The sequence below is a fragment of the Rhinolophus sinicus genome, linkage group LG05, assembly GCF_036562045.2.
Source record: "Rhinolophus sinicus isolate RSC01 linkage group LG05, ASM3656204v1, whole genome shotgun sequence".
Classification (NCBI taxonomy): Eukaryota; Metazoa; Chordata; class Mammalia; order Chiroptera; family Rhinolophidae; genus Rhinolophus; species Rhinolophus sinicus.
The window spans coordinates 116,288,364-116,310,170 of NC_133755.1; the positions used below are offsets into that span (position 1 = coordinate 116,288,364).

General features: G+C 37.9%; 2 protein-coding genes and 1 pseudogene across 2 annotated transcripts in view; 2 read left to right on the forward strand and 1 right to left on the reverse strand.

Moving 5' to 3' along the window:
• ELOVL4 (ELOVL fatty acid elongase 4) overlaps window positions 1–5,970 on the reverse strand; it is a 31,203-nt gene extending 25,233 nt beyond the window's left edge. Inside the window, exon 1 of the mRNA XM_019729570.2 lies at window positions 5,555–5,970. Within this exon, the coding sequence (XP_019585129.1) occupies window positions 5,555–5,654 (100 nt within the window). The 5' untranslated portion in view covers window positions 5,655–5,970. The remainder of the gene's footprint in view (window positions 1–5,554) is intronic.
• Window positions 5,971–6,055: 85 nt separating this feature from the next.
• TTK (TTK protein kinase) overlaps window positions 6,056–21,807 on the forward strand; it is a 68,128-nt gene continuing 52,376 nt past the window's right edge. The window contains exon 1 of the mRNA XM_074333224.1: window positions 6,056–6,330. The gene's annotated coding sequence lies outside the window, so the exon portion shown is untranslated. The remainder of the gene's footprint in view (window positions 6,331–21,807) is intronic.
• LOC141571677 (annexin A3 pseudogene) lies at window positions 9,075–10,276 on the forward strand (annotated as a pseudogene).

Below are 21,807 nucleotides of genomic sequence, written 5' to 3' on the forward strand. Positions count from 1 at the left end.
ATTTAGTGTGCTCCAAAACCTTATTAGTATTTAGCAAACAAAATACATCACTATTTGAACTTATGCTAGATTAAGGGGGTCATCTCTTGATACATAACAAATCAACAAATAGCTGTGCCATGCCTCAGTGTTGGGGAGAAAAATACAGAGATGTGAAAAGGTAAATAATAACGGTTTAAACAGTTCACGACAATAGAGTCACAGAAATAATGGCACAAGGAAGTACATGAGCAATTGCTAAAGGCAATGAGATCAGATGAAAGGATGAAGGTTCCAGGGTACCATGGCCAAGAAAGGCTTCATGAAGAAGGGAAATTGCACTGGACTCTGGTGAAAGGCCATCTGTAGAGTACACGGTGGGGGGAAGCCGGTGGGGGACAGAAGGCAGTAAACGCAAGGACAACAGTATGATATGAAACATAAAGTTAGACACAGTCATGTTTTACTCAAGGGTGAGCTTTCCAAGTTTGCTAGGACTGCAGGCCTGTGAGCAGGGAAATATTGACTGACCAGGTTAGAAAGGGAATTTGCTTTTGAAAGGCCATGTATTTCCTTTCTTCTCTTTTCTAAAAGTCCGAACTCACATGATTTTTAAAAATATAATACAATCTCATTCCAAGAGAAAATAAAACAATAGCACCTTGATTTGTTAAACAGGAGAAATGTCTTGATAATGAAAAGGAAAAAAAGAGTCATCTAAAGTGAGAAAAGACAAATTCTGTTACATAGCTCTGCTATATGTGCCAATATATGTTTAATTCAATATAATAAGTGACTCAAATCCAAAATAATATTCACGTTAACAATATTAAAGCATTTACTAATGACATTATCATATGACTTGAGGGGAAAAAAAGCAAATTGAATTTTAAAAGGATGACCAACTTCTTTGTGGCTCTTAAGATTACAAATGCATTGTCTGATATAATTATCTGTATCATTCTTAAAATCTTTTCTCCCTAAATCAAAGAACCTAACTGTATAAAACTGTCCTGACACCAGTTTTAGAGTCTGCATTGTTTTACCCTCTTGGAATTCCATCTGCAATAGGATTTCTGCTATATGCTCTTGGGAATGGACAAGAACATCAGCTATTAAAGTCCAGGAGTCTGCCACCAAAACAAAAAACAAAACAAAACAAAAACAAAATCCAGACTGTGATGAAGGAAAAAACAAGAACAAAGCAAACCAAACAACAAACATAAAAACACCATAAAATGGCATGGATCTCTTAGGGGCTCCAGGGAGGTTATCAGAGAAGGATAACTCTAGAACCTCATTAAAAACACTGACCAAAGGAGGTCCCATGTTAGGAACTGGTAATGGTCCACTTATTTGTCATTCATTGCCTAGAGCTTGGAATGTCTTTTCTCAGAGAAATATTAAAAATAGTGACTGGGTTTCCAGGCTAATCCAAACAAACAAAACCAATTTTAGACAATAACATAAATGAAAAATCTATACATTAACTGTGACAAATAATAAAGCTAATGTAAATATACTATACAATGATTAACACACATGCTCCTCAGGGGCCTAGCAATCTCTGGAACAGACCTGCTTTTAGCCCAGCTTATTGGAGTTAAATGTCCCCTCACTCCCCGACAAGCCCCCAGTTTCAGCAAAACAGACGACTCACTGGCCTTTAAGCACATTCCCAGTTTCTGTGGATTTTCAGTCTTTGACACCCTTTTCCTTAGTCTATTTATCCAAGTACTCTCCAATAGTATCCACATCATCTTCACATGAAGAAACAGCTGAAATATTCTAAAATCAGGGCTGGTATATTCTTGGCACAACTCGAGACTGCAGTAGAGGTGGAAATAGAGATGAGGAGAGTAGAGAAGGGCTTTTCTAACCTTCCCTACTCCCAAGCTAGGCCTGACTGACAGACCACATTGCCCTCAGACCATGGTCATTTTTCTCTAGGCTTCATAAGCTGTGTGCGGTCAACGACAAAGTGCCCTCATTCTCTCTCCAGAGCCCAGTACTGTGCCTGTACATGGCAAGTCATGTGGAAAGACCGAATGATTATATGAGCCTAAATTCCACATTTCATCACCATCCTCCTTTCTCTTGTACCATTCACTACCTTTTCCCTTCTGCCCCTTCTGAAGTGAATTTAAGGACCCAGCGAGGCTGGCCTTTTATGCTCTAAGTTCAACTCCCAAAATGTGAGGTACTCTATCTGTGAACAGAGAGCAATGCCAACTACCTGCACACATACACACATGCATGTGCATACATGCTCCACAAACAATGGCCATTTAAACATATGAAATCAAAAAGAAATATGGTGGCTCAGAAGACATCTGGCCTTACTACGGGCATGCTGGCTATAAAATCTTCAGGATGTTTTCATGCTACATGTTAGTTACACAAAAGGCTACTAATAATCATTTATTAAAATAATAAATGAATGCAATGGATGTAGATAAATTGAGTATTTACAGATTGGGGACTATTTAGATTTATCAGTTTACAAAATTTACATACAACTTTTCTTGATTAGCTATTCACTTGGAGTCTATGATGCCAGTCCTAATAGTTTTAATGTACTCATAAAGTAAAAGAACAGAAGAAAAAATAAATACAATGACATTAAAGTACCTACTCTTACCTCACCAACTGGTACAAAGTCCCATATAAGTCTATACTTTCCTATGTATTAATAATATCAACCAAGATTAACTTACTTGTTCAAAATATCTAAAATATAATATAGGAAAGTGGAAAATGTTTTATTGTTTGTCTAAAAGTACAGTTCTTCCAAAGTTTTAATTCCAATATACAAAGTAAAAGTAACATTTTCTGTGTTAATATACTATGGGCCATATTCTGTATTTGCTAGAGGCATGCTGTTGAAAAGCTCTGTTTTTATACAGTGCTTTGGACATGTTTTATTAAATAGCACCATTTGCTACAATAGCTCAAAGTGATATTTTTGCAGTAACTATTTGCCCTAGGACAAAAATATCTCAGATCATCAAATACACTCTACAAATCTGTAACTATTCCTGTTATGACAGTCCAAAGTAGATTCTAGCTATTTACACTCAGAAACCTCAGTGGAAAGAAATATTTAATGAACAAATAAAACAGAAAAATAGTCCTGAGAATGAAAGCACTCAAGGGCGCAGAGCCTCGCTCATTTCTTGTTCTCCGTGAATAATTTGTATCCATTCACGACACTCACCACTATTTCTCAAGACCATCTATCTCTCCACCCACTTTTATTTCCCCCTTCTTTCCAAACATCTGACTCATCAACTTTTTCTTCAGCTCATCTAATAAGCGACTTTTCTACTTTGAAACTCCTTCACCCAGATTTTCATGAAATTATAGTGAGAAGAGATCCTCTTGGAACTGGAGCAGTGTGAATGAGTCCAAGAAAAGGTATCTGAAGCGCATGGAAAGGAGGGGTGAGGCAGTGAAAGGAAATAGGACACCATAGGCGTCAGGTCTGTTCTGCCTGAATCTGAAAAGCATTCCTCCTCACACAGCAGCAAGGCAGAACAGACTATATCCCACTAAGCCTCTACGTTAGTTAAGAAATACCATCTACCTACGCTGGGTAGCTAGCTCATTACAGAAAGCAAGGAAGCAGTCTCAGGTTTCGTAAGTGGATAGCCAGAGTATGGGTGAATGCCTTCCCTCCGACCTGCTAGTGAGAGGTCACTTGTGTCCTGGTGGCTACTCCCACTTCTCAGGCTTGGCCCACAATATTATATTATTTTATATGCCTTCACAAAAAAGTAGCAAGCTTTCACATAAAGCAACCGTACAAGTTTCCTATTTCATTCGTGATGTATTTTACACAAACATCATTAGAAAGGAATTAATCATCACAGAAAGGTGTACTCTATCTTTGCTCTAAATTCTCTTTGAGACTCAAGAAGTGGGAAAGCTCTGAGCCAGGAAGGGAATGACAGAAACGAATGAGAACTCCTGGGTGTGGTTCTGGCTATATGGAGATTGGAGGATCTTGACAATGTCTGAACTCTTAACTATGCAGAGTGCAATTACCTGCCAAAGAGCTTGTCTGATGTTCAGCTCTGCACAACTGTGTAATTGCAAACCCTGATGCAATGTTTAAATAACCAAAAATCACTTCAGAGATGAAGGGAAGGGCATCTTTTCCAGCTTTTGTAGGCACAGTAAAACTTCAGTGTAACAGTACATAGAAGAAAGACTTAAAAAAAGGAAAACCTGTATTAAAAACTGTCTTTCAACCATTTTCAGTTGCAATGGCTAATTGAATAGCTTACTTCTCAGTATTTAATGCAAGAGCTTCTGAAAAAGAACACACTTTTCTAAAGAAGTTAAAGCCACATCAATGTCAAAGAATCATTTTGTTTCACCCAGAAATAATTCCAGCAACACATTTTCTCCACAACATATATCCCAGTCATTGTACGGTATTCATGCTGTAACCACTACCCCATTTACTCTAACAACAAACACAAAAACTACAGAAATATATTTTCATTTCTAGGGAAGGAAGGCAGAGTCATAACTGGTACCTTAATTTTCTCCCCTGCTGGAATGCAATGCAATACTGAAAAAGGATTAAAAAACTTAAATCATAACATAATTTCTAAAATCCTGTTAACCTAATTTTTATTACAAAAACTTTTAAATGCCTTAAACCAAAAGCAACAGAAACAACTGAAGAAAATAATGGTACAATGTAAAAATAACATCACCCTTGCTTCTGCTAGGAGAGCTGCATAACTCAACCAATTGCCAGTCCTGTCAAACTGTAACAACTAAAGGGAAAAGTTTGCTGATTTAAGAAAACTGTATATATGTAGACTTCCGGGGCAGCCTCTAGGTGCTGCTGTAGAGACCCCCTTCCTAAAGACATTTATTTCCCGGTGTTTTAGCCTTCCCCTCCCCGTGACTGCACTGCGCAAATCCATTATAGACAATCACTTCAAACATAATTGCTGTTGAAAAAGCCCCGGAAAATAACATTCTTCAAGGTTCAAGATGCCAAACGGTGGCGTTTTACTTTTCATTCTAAATTATACTATAGGTGGACAAGCTAGACAAAATATTAGCAGGTTAGCAGGTTGTGTCAAAGCAACGAGGAGGCCGAAGCAAAAGGACAACTACCATCGGAGTCCCCCCTCCCCCATCCATCTCTCCATACGGAATATTACTAAATGTTAAAACCAATCCTCTGCATACATTAGAACTGTCAGATGAGATAGGGAGATATGGGAATACAGGGTGGGGCGGTTTCTGCGATGAACTCTCAGCAGCACAGGCTCCATCTGATATGTCACCTCCAGCATCCGAGAAGCTGATGAGAGATGGTGGAGGCTCAGAGGGAAACCGTGCGAGCGTCGCGGGGAGGGGGAGGCCTTAACGTTCGGATCAGATTAACCAGTGCCCGACAGCGGTCCCCCGCCCCGGCACCTCGGATCCGTAGCATCCCAACAGCCGCAGTGGACAGGGGCTCTAGGGCCCGTGACCGGCGCTCAGAAGCCGGGGGCTGGTGTCTCCCGCAGGGCCGGGCGAGGATGGGGAAGCCAGCGAGCGGCGTTACCTGTGATGGACCAGGTCCAGCGGTAGAACTCCACCGTGTCGTTGAGTGCCGTGGACACCATGTTCAGGACACTGCCCGGCTCCGAGTCCAGGAGCCCCATCGCGGCGGTCAGCGGGAGCAGGCGGCGGCGGGAGGAGAAAGCACAGACCCCACCGGAGGGTCAACCGAAGGCGACGGCCGAGGGGGCGAGCGGCAGCCGGGGACCCCTGTAGCGGTTGCGGCCCAGCAGCGTCCTTTCCTCCTCGGGGCGCCGCGGGAGCACGGATGCGGTGGCGGCGGCGGCGGCGGCGGCGAGCCGGGCAGAGGAGATGGTACGGTCAAGGCTCCCAAGAGGAGGAAGATGAGCTCCTGCTGCGAGCGCCGAGCGCTGCACCACTCTGCCGCCTCCCGCGGCCGCCGCTCCAATCTCCTAGGCTGGCGTCACGTGGGCGCGCGTGGGGCGGAGGACCGGCGCGCCCCTCCTCCCGCCCCCGCGCAGGGACTCGGGAGCAGGGATGCTGCGTTGGGGGGCGCTGGGAGCCAGGTCCGCGCAGGCGCGTGTTGTACCGCACCCCTCGTCCCTACCCCTTTTCCTGGTTGCGGGGGAGCGTGACTCCTGGGTCGCTCCTTGCCGCCCTCCCCCGCGAGCCTTCGGGTGCTGCTTCCACGCCTCCCTCCTCGGCATCAGGCCCTGAGAAGGAATACATCGCTTTCCCACCGGTCACCTCGCATCCGCCCCGGATACATCTTAGGAAAACTCGACAGGGAAGAATGGGCATTTTGTGGGCAAGGATGAGGTAGGCCGGGAGCTTTGGTCCTTACCTGTCATTCACTTGGTGATTTCCCTTGGGTTCTGTTTTCTTCACTCCCACAAGCACATGTTTCTCACTACGACAAGGGAAATGCACAAGTTATCCTTCAAAATTAGTGACGCTATAGTGATGAAGAATGGATTTGGGGGTCTACTCATTAACAAATTAACAGATACAAGTTTTCCATCGTCGGTGGGTAATCCGCCTACACAGAGGGGCGACTTAATACACGGATTTTCTACTGCGTGGGAGGTCTGCGCCCCTAACCACACCTCCTTCCAATCCCTGATGTTGTTCTATGGTCAACTGTAATTTGAATGAGTGCTTGCATGTTTTGTAGAGTCTCTTAATACACATGGAGTAATCAGAGATATAATTATGGTAAATTAGGCAATTAGGAATTCAGAGAAGAAGGAGGAGGAAGAGAGGCCTTACAGTTAGGATCTGAAGGAAATGAGGTGAATCTAAAAAGATAATTGCTTAGGAGACAAGGGACAATCTAGGCAAAAGAAGAAAAAGTAATTTTTTTATTTTGAAAAATTTAAATAATAAGGTGGGAGGCAACAGGATAATCTACCTCAGAAAAGTGAACCCCTGAAAAGTAGCAGAGATACACTACATATAGTTCATAGTTTAACAATTTCTGACATCAAACAAGACCTTTGAGAATAGTCCAATAACCTTTTCAACTAGTTATTTAAACCTGTCACCTACTTTTTGTTTTACCTTATCTCCAATTGGTGTAGGATGTTCCATTTAAAGGTTACTGAGTCAAGTGTGTGATTGCTGCTCTTTGACACTGTTAAAACAGTGTGGATATTATCTTTTATCAATTATTTGATTTCTCTTCCAGTTGACCCAGTTATATATTTTTTGACTTTATTTTATATTGGAAGCATCCTAGAGGATAATAATTATTTGGGGTTTCTTATTGAGGACCTAACCCAGTGCTGTAAGTAATAATTAATAAATATTTATGATGATGTCAAAATTGTACCTTTTTCAGAACATAATAAAGTCTGTTGTAAGTGGCAAGAGCTTTAGAGAGAGAAGAGGTAATTAAAAATAATCTATTGTATCATTCAAGCAACCAGTCTTCATTAAGTGTTCTGTTCTTGAAACTAATCAAATAAAATATAATTTATCAAATATATTTACCAGATTGAAATTTTTTGGATTGAAATTATGGTTTCTCAAGTCTCAACCCCAAGTTAGGTGTATCAGTCAGATTCTAGTAGCTACATTAAAAAAAAAAATCCAGTCAAGTCTACATTTGGAGAGTGGATTAAGATCAGTGATCTATTCATGTCGTACTTCGATGACCTAGGAAAGTTCTGATTAGTTTGAACTTCATCTACAAAATTGATTACTGCTCTTATATTGTAAAATCATGGATGCTTTTTATGGAAAACAGATCTCCACCCTTATTCCAATTCACACACACAAAATTTCAACATCTGTACTTGTTTTATAAATGTGAAATTGTTAAAACAGCCTCAGATATCTCTCCAGCCTCTCTTTTATAATGCAGGCCAACTTAAGTCCCACTATTCACTAGGGGGCGCCTGTCACATAGAAAATCCTAGACAAGTGATGACAAATTTAAGCCAGGAATGGCACTTATATCTCCTCCATACTCTACCTGGAGAGTAGTGTGTTTATGTCCATTGATGAGATGTCCAAACATACACAAAAGCTAGAGCCCTAGAACTTACCCACTCTTGAGCCCCTTTACCTAGTGTGGAGACTGACAGTCTAGTACTCAATTCACAAGTGGTTTACAAATACCACTGACTGACCAAAACCAAAGCCCGCCTAGTCTGTTTGTGCAAAGGGAAGGAGATTTGCATGTCCACTCAGCTGGAGTGGCAGCCATTACCAAGACCTTGGTGGCATCATGACAGAACAAATCAAATACAAGCATCTGTAGTATTTTCAAAACTTTTGAGGACAGAGAGTTCTTTGTTGTGGATTGAGTACAAATAAGATACAGTTATCTGCAAAAACTAAGGGAGACTATATTATTAATATAATAAAAATGATTTTATATAAAAACAAAAATTAAATGCCTTACAGCCCATACAGAACTAACTATAAATCAAGCTATTGATTTTTTCCCTTAGTGTTCCACCTTTGCACATTGTCAATATTATCAGTAATCTATGCTTTCCAAGAAAAATGAATTTAGAAATCTGTTGAATTATGAGTGAAAGGAAGTAGTCTGATAAAAAGAGCTGTAGAAAACCCTAAATTTTACAGAAGTAAATTTTGCTAAGTGGATAATACTTATAAAAAATGGAGAAAATCATTGGTAGTACTAATTGCTCTCTATTATTTCCAGTCTTTTTATTCCCTTCACCACTCTTCCATCACTCCACAAAGATGAAAAATATGTAGTATCCATGATATAATACAGGAATTACAATCTTTGCCTTCAGCCATCTTTAATTAAAAAATATTTTATATGTTTATTTTTTTGTTATCTCATAATCAATTATTTTTATTCTAGTAAATGGATAGAGTCTCCTGATAATTCATGAGTATTGGAAAAGTAATAATCCATCCGATGAAGTGAAAATCCCCCATAATCTCATCTTTCATTCCTAATAGAGAGTATTTTTCCAGATTTTTCTTGCTTTTGTGAACTCCTTTTTTCTTTACACAATGGTTATTTACTATAGTGCTATTCTATAGCCTGCTTTTTAAAAACTTAACAATAGGGAACGAGCTTCAAGCTCCAAAGTGCAGCGCACACACCTAGTTCATGGTTCTTTGGCACACCAGTCCGGGCGGCAGCGCTTCAGAGTTAGTATGATATGAATTTAAGGCAAAGGTGGGAGGGATATCATGGCATCTCTCTGGATTAGACACAGAAGGAAAGTGCGAGATTATCCAGGCCTTAGCCCATCAGGGGATGCTGAAGCAATTCTTAAGGCAATCAGAGGAACTGGAGCCGATGAGAATACACTCATCAGCATTCTGACTGAGAGGTTGAATGCACAGCGGCTGCTGATTGTTAAGGAATATCAAACAGCACATGGGAAGAAACTGAAACATTTTCTTGAAGGGCAATCTCATGGTGGCCCTTGTGACTCCTCCAGCAGTGTTTGATGTGAAGCAGCTGAAGAAATCCTTGAAGGGTACTGTAACAGATGAAGATGCATTGATTGAAATCTTAACCACCAGGACAAGCAGACAGATGAAGGAGATCTCTCAAGCCTACTACACAGTATATAAGAAGCGTTTTGGAGATGACATTAGTTCTGAAATATCCGATGACTTCCAGAAAGTTCTGTTGACTCTGGCAGATGGTAGAAGAGATGAAAGCCTGTAAATGGATGAGCATCTGGCCAAAAAGGATAATGCTGGTGAGAAGGGTTGGGGCCCAGACAAAGGTAAATTCACTGAGATCCTGTGTTTAAGGTGCTTTCCTCAACTAAAATTAACATTTGATGAATACAGAAATATTAGCCAGAAGGACATTGAGGACAGCATAAAAGGAGCATTATCTGGGCATTTTGAAGACTTACCGATGGCCATAGTTCATTGTTCAAGGAACATGCCTGCCTTTTTAGCTGAAAGACTGCATAAGCTTTGAAGGGTGCTGGGACTGATGAGTTTACTCTGAACTGAATCATGATTTCCAGATCAGAAATTGACCTTTTGGATTTTGGAGCAGAGTTTAAAAAGTGGTGTGGCTATTCCCTACATTCAGCAATTAAATCTGATGCTTCTGGAAACTATGAAATCACACTCTTAAAGATCTGTGGAGAAGATGACTGAGTCAAGAACTTCATCTCCAAAGGTTGCCTGCTCCCATGATGGACTTTTCCAACAGTTCTGCTTACTTCTTTCTCACCAGATTTAAATGTACAAGCAAGTGTAAGCAGCAACCTGTTTTCTTAACTGAAATTTTCATTGTTCCATAACAACAATGAAATTATGTTAGAGCACCTCAAAGTGATTATGTTAGAGCACCTCATCATAATGTAGTAGCTTATAAATGAAAATTTAAAATGGTATGTATAAAGCATCTGCTAATATTATCCAAATGATATTTCTGCTTAGGAAGTGAGAATCTTTGTACAGTTCTAAAACATTAAATGCAAAAGCAAGGTAATAAAAGTTGTTGCCTTTGTTAAAAAAATAATTAAAAAAAAACTTAGCAATAGATCAGGAGCACTTCTCAATGTAAGAATAGCAACTGCTTAATATTCCATTATAAGGATATACCATAATTTATTTAGCCACTGCAATATAGGTATATGGGCATTTACATTATTTCAATTGGAGCTGTTACATCTTTTTGACTGTTAATATTCCTGTCTATACAATTTTGTGAACTTGTCTAATTATTTTCTTGACATAAATTTCTACAAGGGAAATTTTAGGGTCAGGCAGTTTTGTTTTTGTTTTTGTTTTTTAAGATGAAATTTACTTATTTTATTTTCTATCGGATTATTTTGTTCTTTTTGTTCCTTCTTTTACCTGAATGGTTAGTTATTTTGTTTTCAGTATTTCTTATCCAGTTTTTCTTAATTTCCATTAGCTAAGATGATAACATTTTCTAATTTCACTGCTTCCCAGAACTTTTGAAAACAGTATGAGATATTAGGCTTGATATCCTTTGATATCCAAGTTATTTAAAAGGAAGTATTAAAATATTTTCTGTGAAGGGGATTTTTTTTTTGGCTCTCTTTTGATTGTCACTTTATAGTTTTGTTACATTATGATCAGAGAATAAACATTCTGATATTTACTTTTCAGAATTTATGGACTTTTTTTCCCTTGAGGATCATTGCATCAGTTTTTGTAAATATTCTGTAGAGTTTTACTATGATTGCCCTGCATGATTTGTTGATTAGGTTGTTTTCCACTATGACATTGATTTGTTAATACTTCTTTATTCCTCTAACAATTTTAACTTTGTATATTACTATCTAGGTGCATACAAATTCATTAAAATGTTTCTACCTTTTGCCAGTGTATTCTTTCTTTGTCGTGTCTAATATTTTCATTTTGTGTTATATTTTTGGGATGCCAATACATCTAGTTCTTTTTTTTTTCTTTTCCCCCTTTAAATTTTTTCAATTAGAGTTGATATTCAATATTATTTTATATTAGTTTCAGGTGTACATCATAGTGGTTAGACATTTATATAATTTACAAGGTTATCCCCCTGACTAGTACCCACCTGTCACTATACATAGTTGTTACCATATTATTGACTATATTCCTTATGCTTACTTTACATTCCCATGACTATTTTATAACTACCAATTTATATTTCTTAATCCCTTCACCTTTTTCACCCCGTCCCCAAGCCCCTCCCATCTATCACCCCGGTAGATCTAGCACCCATCTGACAGCATACATAGTTATTACAATTTTATTGACTATATTCCTAATGCTATACCCTACATCCCTATAACTGCTGTGTAACAACCAATTTGTACTTCTTAATCCCTTTCCCACTTTCACCTACCCCCCAAGGTCCCTCCTATCCGCCAACAATCAAAATGTTCTCTGTAACTATGAGTTTATTTCTGTTTCATTTGTTTATTTTCTTCTTTAGATTTCACTTATAAGTGAAATCAAATGACGTTTGTCTTTTGCTATCTGACTTACTACACTCAGCACAATACCCTCTGGGTCCATCCATGTCATTGCAGATGGCAAGATTTCATTCTTTTTTATGGCTGAATAATCTTCTATTGTATATGTGTACCATCTCTTCTTTATCCATTCATCCATTCAGGAACACCCAGGTTGGCTTCATATCTTGTTTGCTGTAAATAGTCCTGCAATCAACATATGGATGAGCACATCCCCTCACAGTAGTGTTTTGGGTTTCTTTAGATAAATACCCAGAAATAGGATTACTAGGTCCTTCTTTGTCTCTTGTTATAGTCTTTGTTTTAAAGTCTGTTTTGTCTGGTATAAGTATTGTTACCCTAGCTTTTTTTGTTTGTTTCCATTTTCATGAAATATATTTTTCTAACACTTTACTATCAGTCTCTGTGTGCCTTGCAATCTGAAACGAGTCTCTTGTAGGCAGCATATGTAAGGGTCTTGTTTTCTTATGCATTCAGCCCCTTATGTCTTTTGATTGGAGCATTTAATCCATTTATATTGCAAGTAATTGTTGATAGATATGTAGTTATTGTCATTTTATTATTCATATTTTTTTTCTCATCTCGAAGTCCCTCTAAGATTCCTTGTAATACTAGTTCAGTGGTGATTAACTCCTTCAGATTTTCCTTGTCTGGGAAGCTCTTTGTCTCTCTGTCAATCTTAAATGATAGCCTTACTGAGTAGTGTAGTCTTGGTGGTAGGTCCTTACTTTTCATCACTTTATATTTTTTGCTAATCCCTTCTGGCCAGCAAAGTTTTTGTTGAGATCAGCTGACAGTCTTATGGGAGCTCCCTTGTAAGTAACTAGCTGCCTTTCTCTTGCTGCTTTTAGGATTGATGCTCTCTTTATCTTTAACCTTTGACATTTTAATTATGGTGTGTTTGGGTGTGGGCCTCTTTGGATTCATCTTGTTTGGGATTCTCTGCACTTCCTGGGCTTGTGTGTCCATTTCCTTCACCAGCTTAGGGATGTTTTCAGTCATTATTTCTTCAAATAGGTTTTCAATCCCTTGCTCTTTCTCTTCTCCTTTGCGTACCCTTATGATGCAAGTGTTGTTACGCTTGATGTTGTACCAGAGATCCCTTAAAATATCCTAATTTTTTAAAATTCTTTTTTTCTTTTTGCTGTTCTGCTTGGGTGATTTCTACTACCTTGTCTTCCAAATCACTGATTTGATCCTCTGCTTTGGCTAATCTGCTGTTGATTCCATCTACTGTATTCTTCATTTCAGTTATTGTAGTCTTAATTTCTGAGTGTTTTTTTTCCCCATGTTTTCTATCTCCTTTTTTATGTTTCCTATCTCTTCATTGAAGTTCTCACTGAGTTCATCTATTCATATCCTAAGTTCCTTGCACATCCTTATAACCATTGTTTTGAAGTCTGTATCTTATAGATTGCTTGCCTCCATTTCATTTAGTTCTTTTTCTGGAATTTTCTCCCATTCTTTCATTTGGGACATGTTTCGTTTTTTCCTCATTTTGGCTGCCTCCCTGTTTGTTTCTATGTACTAGGTAGATCTACTATGTCTCCCAGTCTTGGCAGTGTGGCCTTATGCAGTAGGTGTTCCGTGGGTTCAGTAGGGCAACTCCCTGTTCACTGGAGCCAGGTGCTCCAGGGGTGTCCCTTGTGTGAGTTGTGTGTGATCTCCTGTTGTAGTTGAGCCTTGATAGCTATTGGTGTGTCAGTGGGTGGGAGTGACCTTCAGGCTGACTGGCTGTGAGGACTAGCCATGACTTCAGCAGACAAGCTATTCTTCAGGGGCTGACCCCATGGAGTAAGATTTACTTTAGCAGGGCTCAGGTACTTACTGAATCCACTCTTTGGGTGTGTCATTTGTGGCGCTAATTGGGTTATACTCTGGTGTGATCTGAAGCTGGCCACCTGGTGTGTTGGTTCTGGGGCCTCTTGGGAGGGGCTCCAGCGAAGGCTATGGTCAGCCACTATCTGTATCTAACCTGGGGCCACCTGGTAGACCTACAAAGTGTTCTTTGCATGGTAGCTGCTCTAACAAGTGGTCTTAATAGGAGAGCAAAAGAGGTGTTGCACAGCAATTTTCAGCTTCCCAGAAGCAGCAGACATGAATAACAGTCCTCAAAACGAGCCTTGATCTGCACCAGCATTGAGGAGAAAAGGGCAAGCGGATGCTCACATTTTAGAAGAAATAATTGGGAAAGAAAAGAGAGGAGATTGCCTTAGATGTGAGTTTATTCCTAGACAGGAATAAGAGTTATTTAAGGGTAGAGATTGTATCATACTCATCTTTGTATCTGTGGTACTAAGAACAGTGTCTGGGAATGAGTAGATGTTCAATATAGGTAGCAAATGTTGGATGGATAGATGGATGGATGGATAAGTAAATATCATAGATTTATTTAGAAAATATAGACTAAAGCATGCATCACCTGGAAAGCCTGTTAACTTGGCAGGATTGAGGGTCAGGTGGAAATAATGGCTGGGCACTACACATACGCACACAAGGCTTCCTATCTTTTGTCCAATTACCAGTACCAGTCTCCACTCTCCTGATAATACTTTGGCAAAAATCAATAAGCCAAAGCACCATAAAGGTTGCTATTTACAATTCACTAAGTGTTGTTAATTTACTTGCTAACAAATAGTAGATTATAGGGTGTGATGGATATTAATAAAAATCTTTATTCACTATAATTGATACATAAAAATGTGATTTAAAATTTTGTAGCATTACTGATGTAAATAAGCAGACATTTATTTCCTCTAAGTAGGAAAGTGGGAGCTAAAGAGGAAAGCTGAATAAAAAGGTCAAAAAGGATAAGTCGGCCAAAAATAAAATATTGTGACTACCAAACAACTAGAACCAGGAAATTATTGCTTGAAATGTGCAACTTCTGAAATATACTTTTTATGCCCTGACTGAATATGAATGTTAAAGCATCTGTTCTCCTTGATATCATGCAACAGAAATGGCGTGTGAGTAGCTGCAAGTGAGTAATAAGAAAAGACGCTAATGGCACCATACCCAGTATTTTGGTATTTCCAACTTAGTGCTTCCTACATCACAGACTTTATTATGCAATGAGAAGATATGAATAAATGGAAGTAGCTTACATTAGAGGTAGCAGAATAAAGCTTCCATAATTTCTATAAAAATTAATGTAAATGATACCATATTTGTATCTTTTGACGCAAATGATTACCAACAAATGTAGATGGAATAAGAGTGAAAAAGCCATGATTTTCCAACCACTGTAGTAATTCTGGCTAGAATTGTCAATGAATGTTAAAATTTTTGGCCGAAGCATTCTTAAGGAACAGGATATTCACATAATCTGAAGCATCACTCCACAGATCGTATCAATTACATAGGAGAAAAGGAAGTTTCACAACGGAACATTGACAGATGGTATCTTAACCAAATGATCAAGTTAACATGACCAATAAAGGGACAAACTGATGTCATGGTCCTCCTGAAGTGATGCAGTCAGAAAGGGCAAGCAGAAAGCTACTACATAGTTCCTCTTCACAAGGCTTTCAGAGAAACTATTAGGTTGAATCCAAAAATGAAATGCTGGTAAAAGTTTTGGGAGTCAGTTTCAGCAAAATGTATTGATAGATTCCAATTTAGTATGTCTGGCATGGTGCCTAAGATTTCGTATTTTTAACAAGTTCCTAGGTAATGCTAATGTTGGTCTGCAGACCATACTTATGAGTAGCAGGGTCCTACACATCCCATTCCTACCTCCACAAACAAAGTGACTACCAGTAATCATGAAACAGGCCTGATTTAGCCAATTTTAATAAATTGGCACTAAATTATAATCATTCAGGCTAAAAGACTTGCATTCAAGTTTTCTTGAATAGCTTTTAACTGTATAACTAAAACCAATTTTATGCTTATCACTAATGAATATGTATATGATTCTGTAACAATCTGCTGTATGGTGATCTTTTTTCCAAATTACATTGAGAATTTCATTTTGAAAGTGGCAGATGGTGGAAAACATTAATATTCTAAACTCTTTTAAGACCTATCTGGACAAAATTTGGCTTGTTATGCTAAAATACTAACTTTAGCATTTACTTTTATTTGGAGCCAGAGTTTGCAAACTGAAAGCTCTTAGGCCCAGTTTAGTCTATAGATGTGATTAGTGTGGCGTATGCAGTTGTTGTTTGTTTTCTATTTTTGACATAGTATTTTAAAATTAGGACCTTGCCCATAAAAATTGTTTTAAAATATTATACTTTCCTTGATCTCTGACATGAATAACTTTCTTTACTAACGAAAAAATTTTAAAGTACTAAAACATTTGACTCACCATGCAATTGTTATGATTATACTGTTAAATTACTTGCTTACATTTAATGAAATCCTGAAGTAGAGTAATGTAAGAAAAGAAAAAAACAATGCTGCTTTAACAGAAATCTATAAATTCAATGAAACACAAAATAATATTGATAATAAATGGGAATAATATAATTAAATGCAAATAATTATGTCAAATAAGATAGTTATATATTACAATTTTCAAAGACCTTGTGGTGGATTGTCACATTAATACCCCATAAATCATTCCTCCTAGCATCCATGCCCTTGTGGATCCTCTTCCAAGTTCACACTTGATTTGGCCATGTGTCAGATTTGGCCAATGGGACATCATCCAACATGGTACAAACAGATGCTTATTAAGGATTCGTACATTGTGCCTGTAGATCACCAAATAGCCTAATTTACTGAAATACCACAAATATCTCTAACTGTCAAGTCAGACTAAAAATAATAATAATAACTAAAAGAATCTGCAGTTTGTATCTAGATATTTGGCTACTTTGGAAAATTTTTAAGATTAGCAACATGTAATGTGCATTCCAAGTTTTCACAGTCTGCCAACGATATCCACGCATTCATGCTCTGGCCTTGCCACTCATCGAATTCTTAGACCACTGCTATGGTCTCATGAAGAATCCCATTTAGCTTCCTTGAAGATGAAAGACCGCATGGAAAGAGAGGCCAACCATCTCAGCCTCCTAGCCAAGCCTAACCCCTGTGGACTCATGGAATGTAAATATGTGAGTGATCCCAGGGACCAAAAAACTACTTTGTTTTGTTTGTCATTTACAGGTTAACTGAGTACCCTTATGGAACAACCTGTCAATTAAAGTATTCTTAATAAACTTATACAGAACAAACCTATAAATTAAAATATTCTTAATAAACTACAAAACATTGCTGGATTGCATATTCTAAAATATGAACATAATAATATGTATTAAAAGTTTTTGAGCGGCAAGAATGTGTGGAGAGTGAGAATGAATAAATGAATAATATTAAAGCAAAAATGCAGTCTATCACTCTAAGATTTAAAAAAAAGTTTAAAAACTAATGACATGATAAAAGCAATAATTTTTTTCTTTTCTTTATTGAATCTATTGGGGTGACATTGGTTAGTAAAATTATATGGGTTTCAAGTGTACGTTTCTATAATACATCATCTATATATTGCATTGTGTGTTCACCACCCAGAATCAAGATGGAAAAGGGATCAGATATATGGTGATGGAAGGAGAACTGACTCTGGATGATAAAAGCAATTTTTATATTGCAGGGTATTGTAATATTTTTAAAACTCAGAACAGTGAAAGCTGGAACCTAAAAAGAGATATAGAAAGATGGTTATGTGTGTTTTTCTTTTATAACTTAAAAATAATCTATTTCAGGTTTTGTTTCATTTAAAGTTTTGATCAATTTTATAAAAATTAAACAAACAGAGTTTACAACCTATATTTTGGTGAGATAAAACATATTTAACATGATTATAACTACAGATAACATCTTTCTGCCAGTTTGGAGCATATCAACTTTACAATATGGTATATACTTGCTTTTGGTTTTGGTTTTTCTTAAAATATATTCCCTTTGAGTATAAAACTGGAACAAAGCCAAAGGTATCACACTGCCTGACTTCAAATTACACTATAAAGCTACAATAATCAAAACAGTATGGTACTGGCAGGCAAAAATGCATACAACAGACCAATGGGACAGAATTTAGAGCCCAGAAATAAACCCATACATACATAATTTTTGACAAAGGAGCCAAAAATATAAAATGGAGAAAGGAAAGCCTCTTCAAGAAATGGTGCTGCATTTCTTGCAGCATTATTCACAATAGCCAAGACATGGAAACAACCTAAGTGTCCTTTGATAGATGATTGGATAAAGAAGATGTGGTACATATGTACAATGGACTACTATTCAGCCATAGAAAAGATGAAATACTGTTATTTGCGACAACATGGATGGATCTTAAGAGTATTATTCTAAGTGAAATAAGTCTGATGGAAAAGGACAAGAACCATATGATTTCACTCATATGTGGGATATGAAACAAACAAATAAAAAACAGACCAAAACAAACAAACAAACAAATACAAACAAAAGAATGATAGCTACCAGAGGGGCTAGACGGTGGGGGAGGATGAAGAGGGTAAAGGAGGTCAAATGTATGGTGATGGAAGAAGACTAGACTTTGAGCGGTGAGCACACAATGGGTAGTATACAGATGTTGTATTATAAAGTTGTATACCTGAAATTTATATAATGTTATTAACCAATGTTTTCTCAATACATTTAATCTTTAAAAAAGTATAGAACTGGCTGAGTTTAAAATGTTAGGGAAGTAAATTGACTTGCCCAAAATCATGATTCGATGACAGATAAGATGAAAATGAAGATTTCTAACTACTAGTCCAATATATTCTATTTTACCATTCCATGGCCTTCTTTCATCATGTTCCTGAATATTTTAGAGGTTTATACTATTTTAACAGGTGGTTTATGCTTTGAATTTTAGTTGGAAAAAGAAAAGGATGAATGTTACCTAGTGCCAGAACAATAAACCCCATGGATTTATTCATTCAATAAATAGTTACTGAGTAGCTTCTGTTAGGTTAGACCCTGTTTTAGGTTCTAGGATTAAAGCAGTGAACAAACTGGGCAGCAATTCTCATTGTTGTGGGGGAGTTTATTGGAGAATAGGAAAAACTAAAAAAGTAAAAGCTACACTATTTCCGGTATTAGTAAGTGCTGTGGAGAAAAACGAAGGCAGGGCAGGCAAATAGGCAGTGTAGGAGTTGGGGTGACAGTGGGGCACCTGGTGATTCAATTTAAAATATGATGCTCAGAAAAGGCTTTACAAAAAAAGTGACCTCTGAAGAAAGAGTTGAAGGAAATGAGTCATAAATGCAAAGGCCTTGAGAAGCTCTGATTTCTTCTCAACTTAGAATCGACGTGCTTCTGTTGAAGTGGTGACTGACACAAGACCTGGAACCTGGGTGAGCAGTTGTTTATAGAGAGGTTGTGGATTTCCTACGATCGGAGCATTCTGTCTTACCACTATAACAAACTTTTACTTGTGGTTTATGTTTTATAGAACAGGGAGATAAAGGCAATACAATGCTTTCTCCCCTGGAGTTGTTTGTATATGTGTGTGTATGATAAGTGAGGTATATGTGTGAGAGAGAGAGCTTGAGGGTTGGTGAAGAAAGTTGGATCAGAGGCATTATTTCTTTTTTCATAATTTTTTATTAAAGTTTATTGGGGTGACAATTGTTAGTAAAGCTACATAGATTTCAGGTATACAATTCTGTAATACATTATCTACACCTCACATTGTGTGTTCACCACCCAGAGTCACTTCCCTTTCCATCACTATATATTAGACCCCATTTACCCTCTTCTAGAGCCCTCTGCCCCCTTACCTTCTGGTAACCCCTAAATCTATGGCTATGAGTTTTTGTTCCTTCATTTGTTTGTCTTGACCTTTTGTTGTTTACAGTTTTATATACCACATATCAGTGAAATCATATGGTTCTCTACTTTTTCTGTCTGACTTATTTCGCTTAGCATTATAATATAATGCTAAGATCCATCCATGTTATCATAAATGGTACTATTTCATCTTTTCTTACCGCCAAATAGCATTCCATTGTGTATATATACCACAACTTCTTTATCCATTAATCTATCGAAGGGCATTTTGGTTGTTTCCATGTCTTGGCCACCGTAAATAAAGCTGCAATGAACATTGGAGCACACATGTCCTTATGGATAAATGTTTTCAGATTTTTTTGGTAGATACCCAGGGAAGGAATTGCTGAGTCATATGGTAATTCTATTCGTAATTTTTTGAGGAACCTCCACACTGCCTTCCATAACGGCTGCACCAGTCTGCATTCCCACCAACAGTGTATGAGGGTTCCTTTTTCTCCACAGCCTCTCCAACACTTGTTACTATTTGTGTTGTTAATGATAGCCATTTTAACTGGGGTAAGGTGATATCTCATTGTGGTTTTTATTTGCATTTCTATGATGATTAGTGATGTTGAGCATTTTTTCATATGTCTATTTGTCATTTGTATGTCCTCTTTGGAGAAATGTCTCTTCAGGTCCTCTGCCCATTTTTTCAATTGGGTTATTTGGTTTTTTGTTGTTGAGTTGTATGAGTTCCTTGTATATTTTGTATAATAGCCTGTAATCGGAGGCACTGTTTGCAAAAATCTTCTCCCATTCAGTTGGTGGCTCTTTGTTTTGTTGATGGTTTCTTTTGCTGTGCAGAAGCTTTTAAGTTTGATATAGTCCCATTCATTTATTTTAGCTTTTACTTCCCTTGCCTTTGGAGTCAAATTCATAAAATGCTCTTTGAACCCAAGGTCCATATGTTTAGTACCTATGTTTTCTTCTATGCAGTTTATTGTGTCAGGTCTTATGCTTACGTCTTTGATCCATTTTGAATTAATTTTGGCACATGCTGACAGCAGTCCAGTTTCATTCTAGAGTCATTATTTCTTATGCATCTATAAAAGATGTCTCACTCTCTTCCATTCTTGCTTTTATTCAAGTTTAATCTTGATATTGAAGCCAATGCTTCAAGAAGCGTAGCATAGGGGGAAAATATGTATGTGAGTATCCTCAATGCCAAACACTTCATTAACTCTCAGCGCTCTGAGAAACTAATGTGATCCTGGATTCGCCGTCTGTCATCTAGCACAGTCCTGAGAACGCTGGCCTGTTTCAGGGCCTTCCTATTCTGATGTGCTCCTGGGAAGCCTGACTAAGTCGAGGGCTGCACTGTCCTGTATCTACCTCATACCAGGCAAGAGCAGCCACTCCCCTGATCCCCAGTTTTCATAAACACATGAACAAATAAATTTATTAGCAAACACATTGGATCTGTGTTAACTCATTGTCTGGTGCTTAGTACTGCACAGAATGATCTATAACCCTAAAGATCCACTGTTATTTCTAACCCCATTCAGGCCCCAAGGAGAACCTAAGAGGCTCTTCAAGCCTCTTGTCCTATGTCCTTTGAAATAAAGGGTACCTGCACCTGTGAAGGTTTGTGGGTTGTGCCACTGCCTACATTGGAGATGGATACGGATTCACAGGATTAGAGTGATAGAAGTCCTTGGTAAGAAGAAGATAAAATAATTAACACACCAAGTTCTTCCTCTTAACATCATTCCCAGTAGTGTGGAGCATCCACTTTCTTGCTTCTCTTTGTATTTCAACTTGTGATTCTGACGGCCCTCACCAATTAATGTAGCATTTGTAATAGTTTACATGGCAACCAAGGCATACTCACTGTCCAGTATGGTGGCCTTAGCCACTTAGCTAGTGGGCACATGAAATTGTAGCTACTCCAACTGAGAAGAGCTGTAAGTGTATCTACACACCGAATTTTGAAGACTTAGTATGAAAAAAAGAATATAAAAGACCTCATTAAGTATTGTTATATTGATTACATGTTGGAATAATATTTAATATGTTAGACTAAATAAAATATATTATT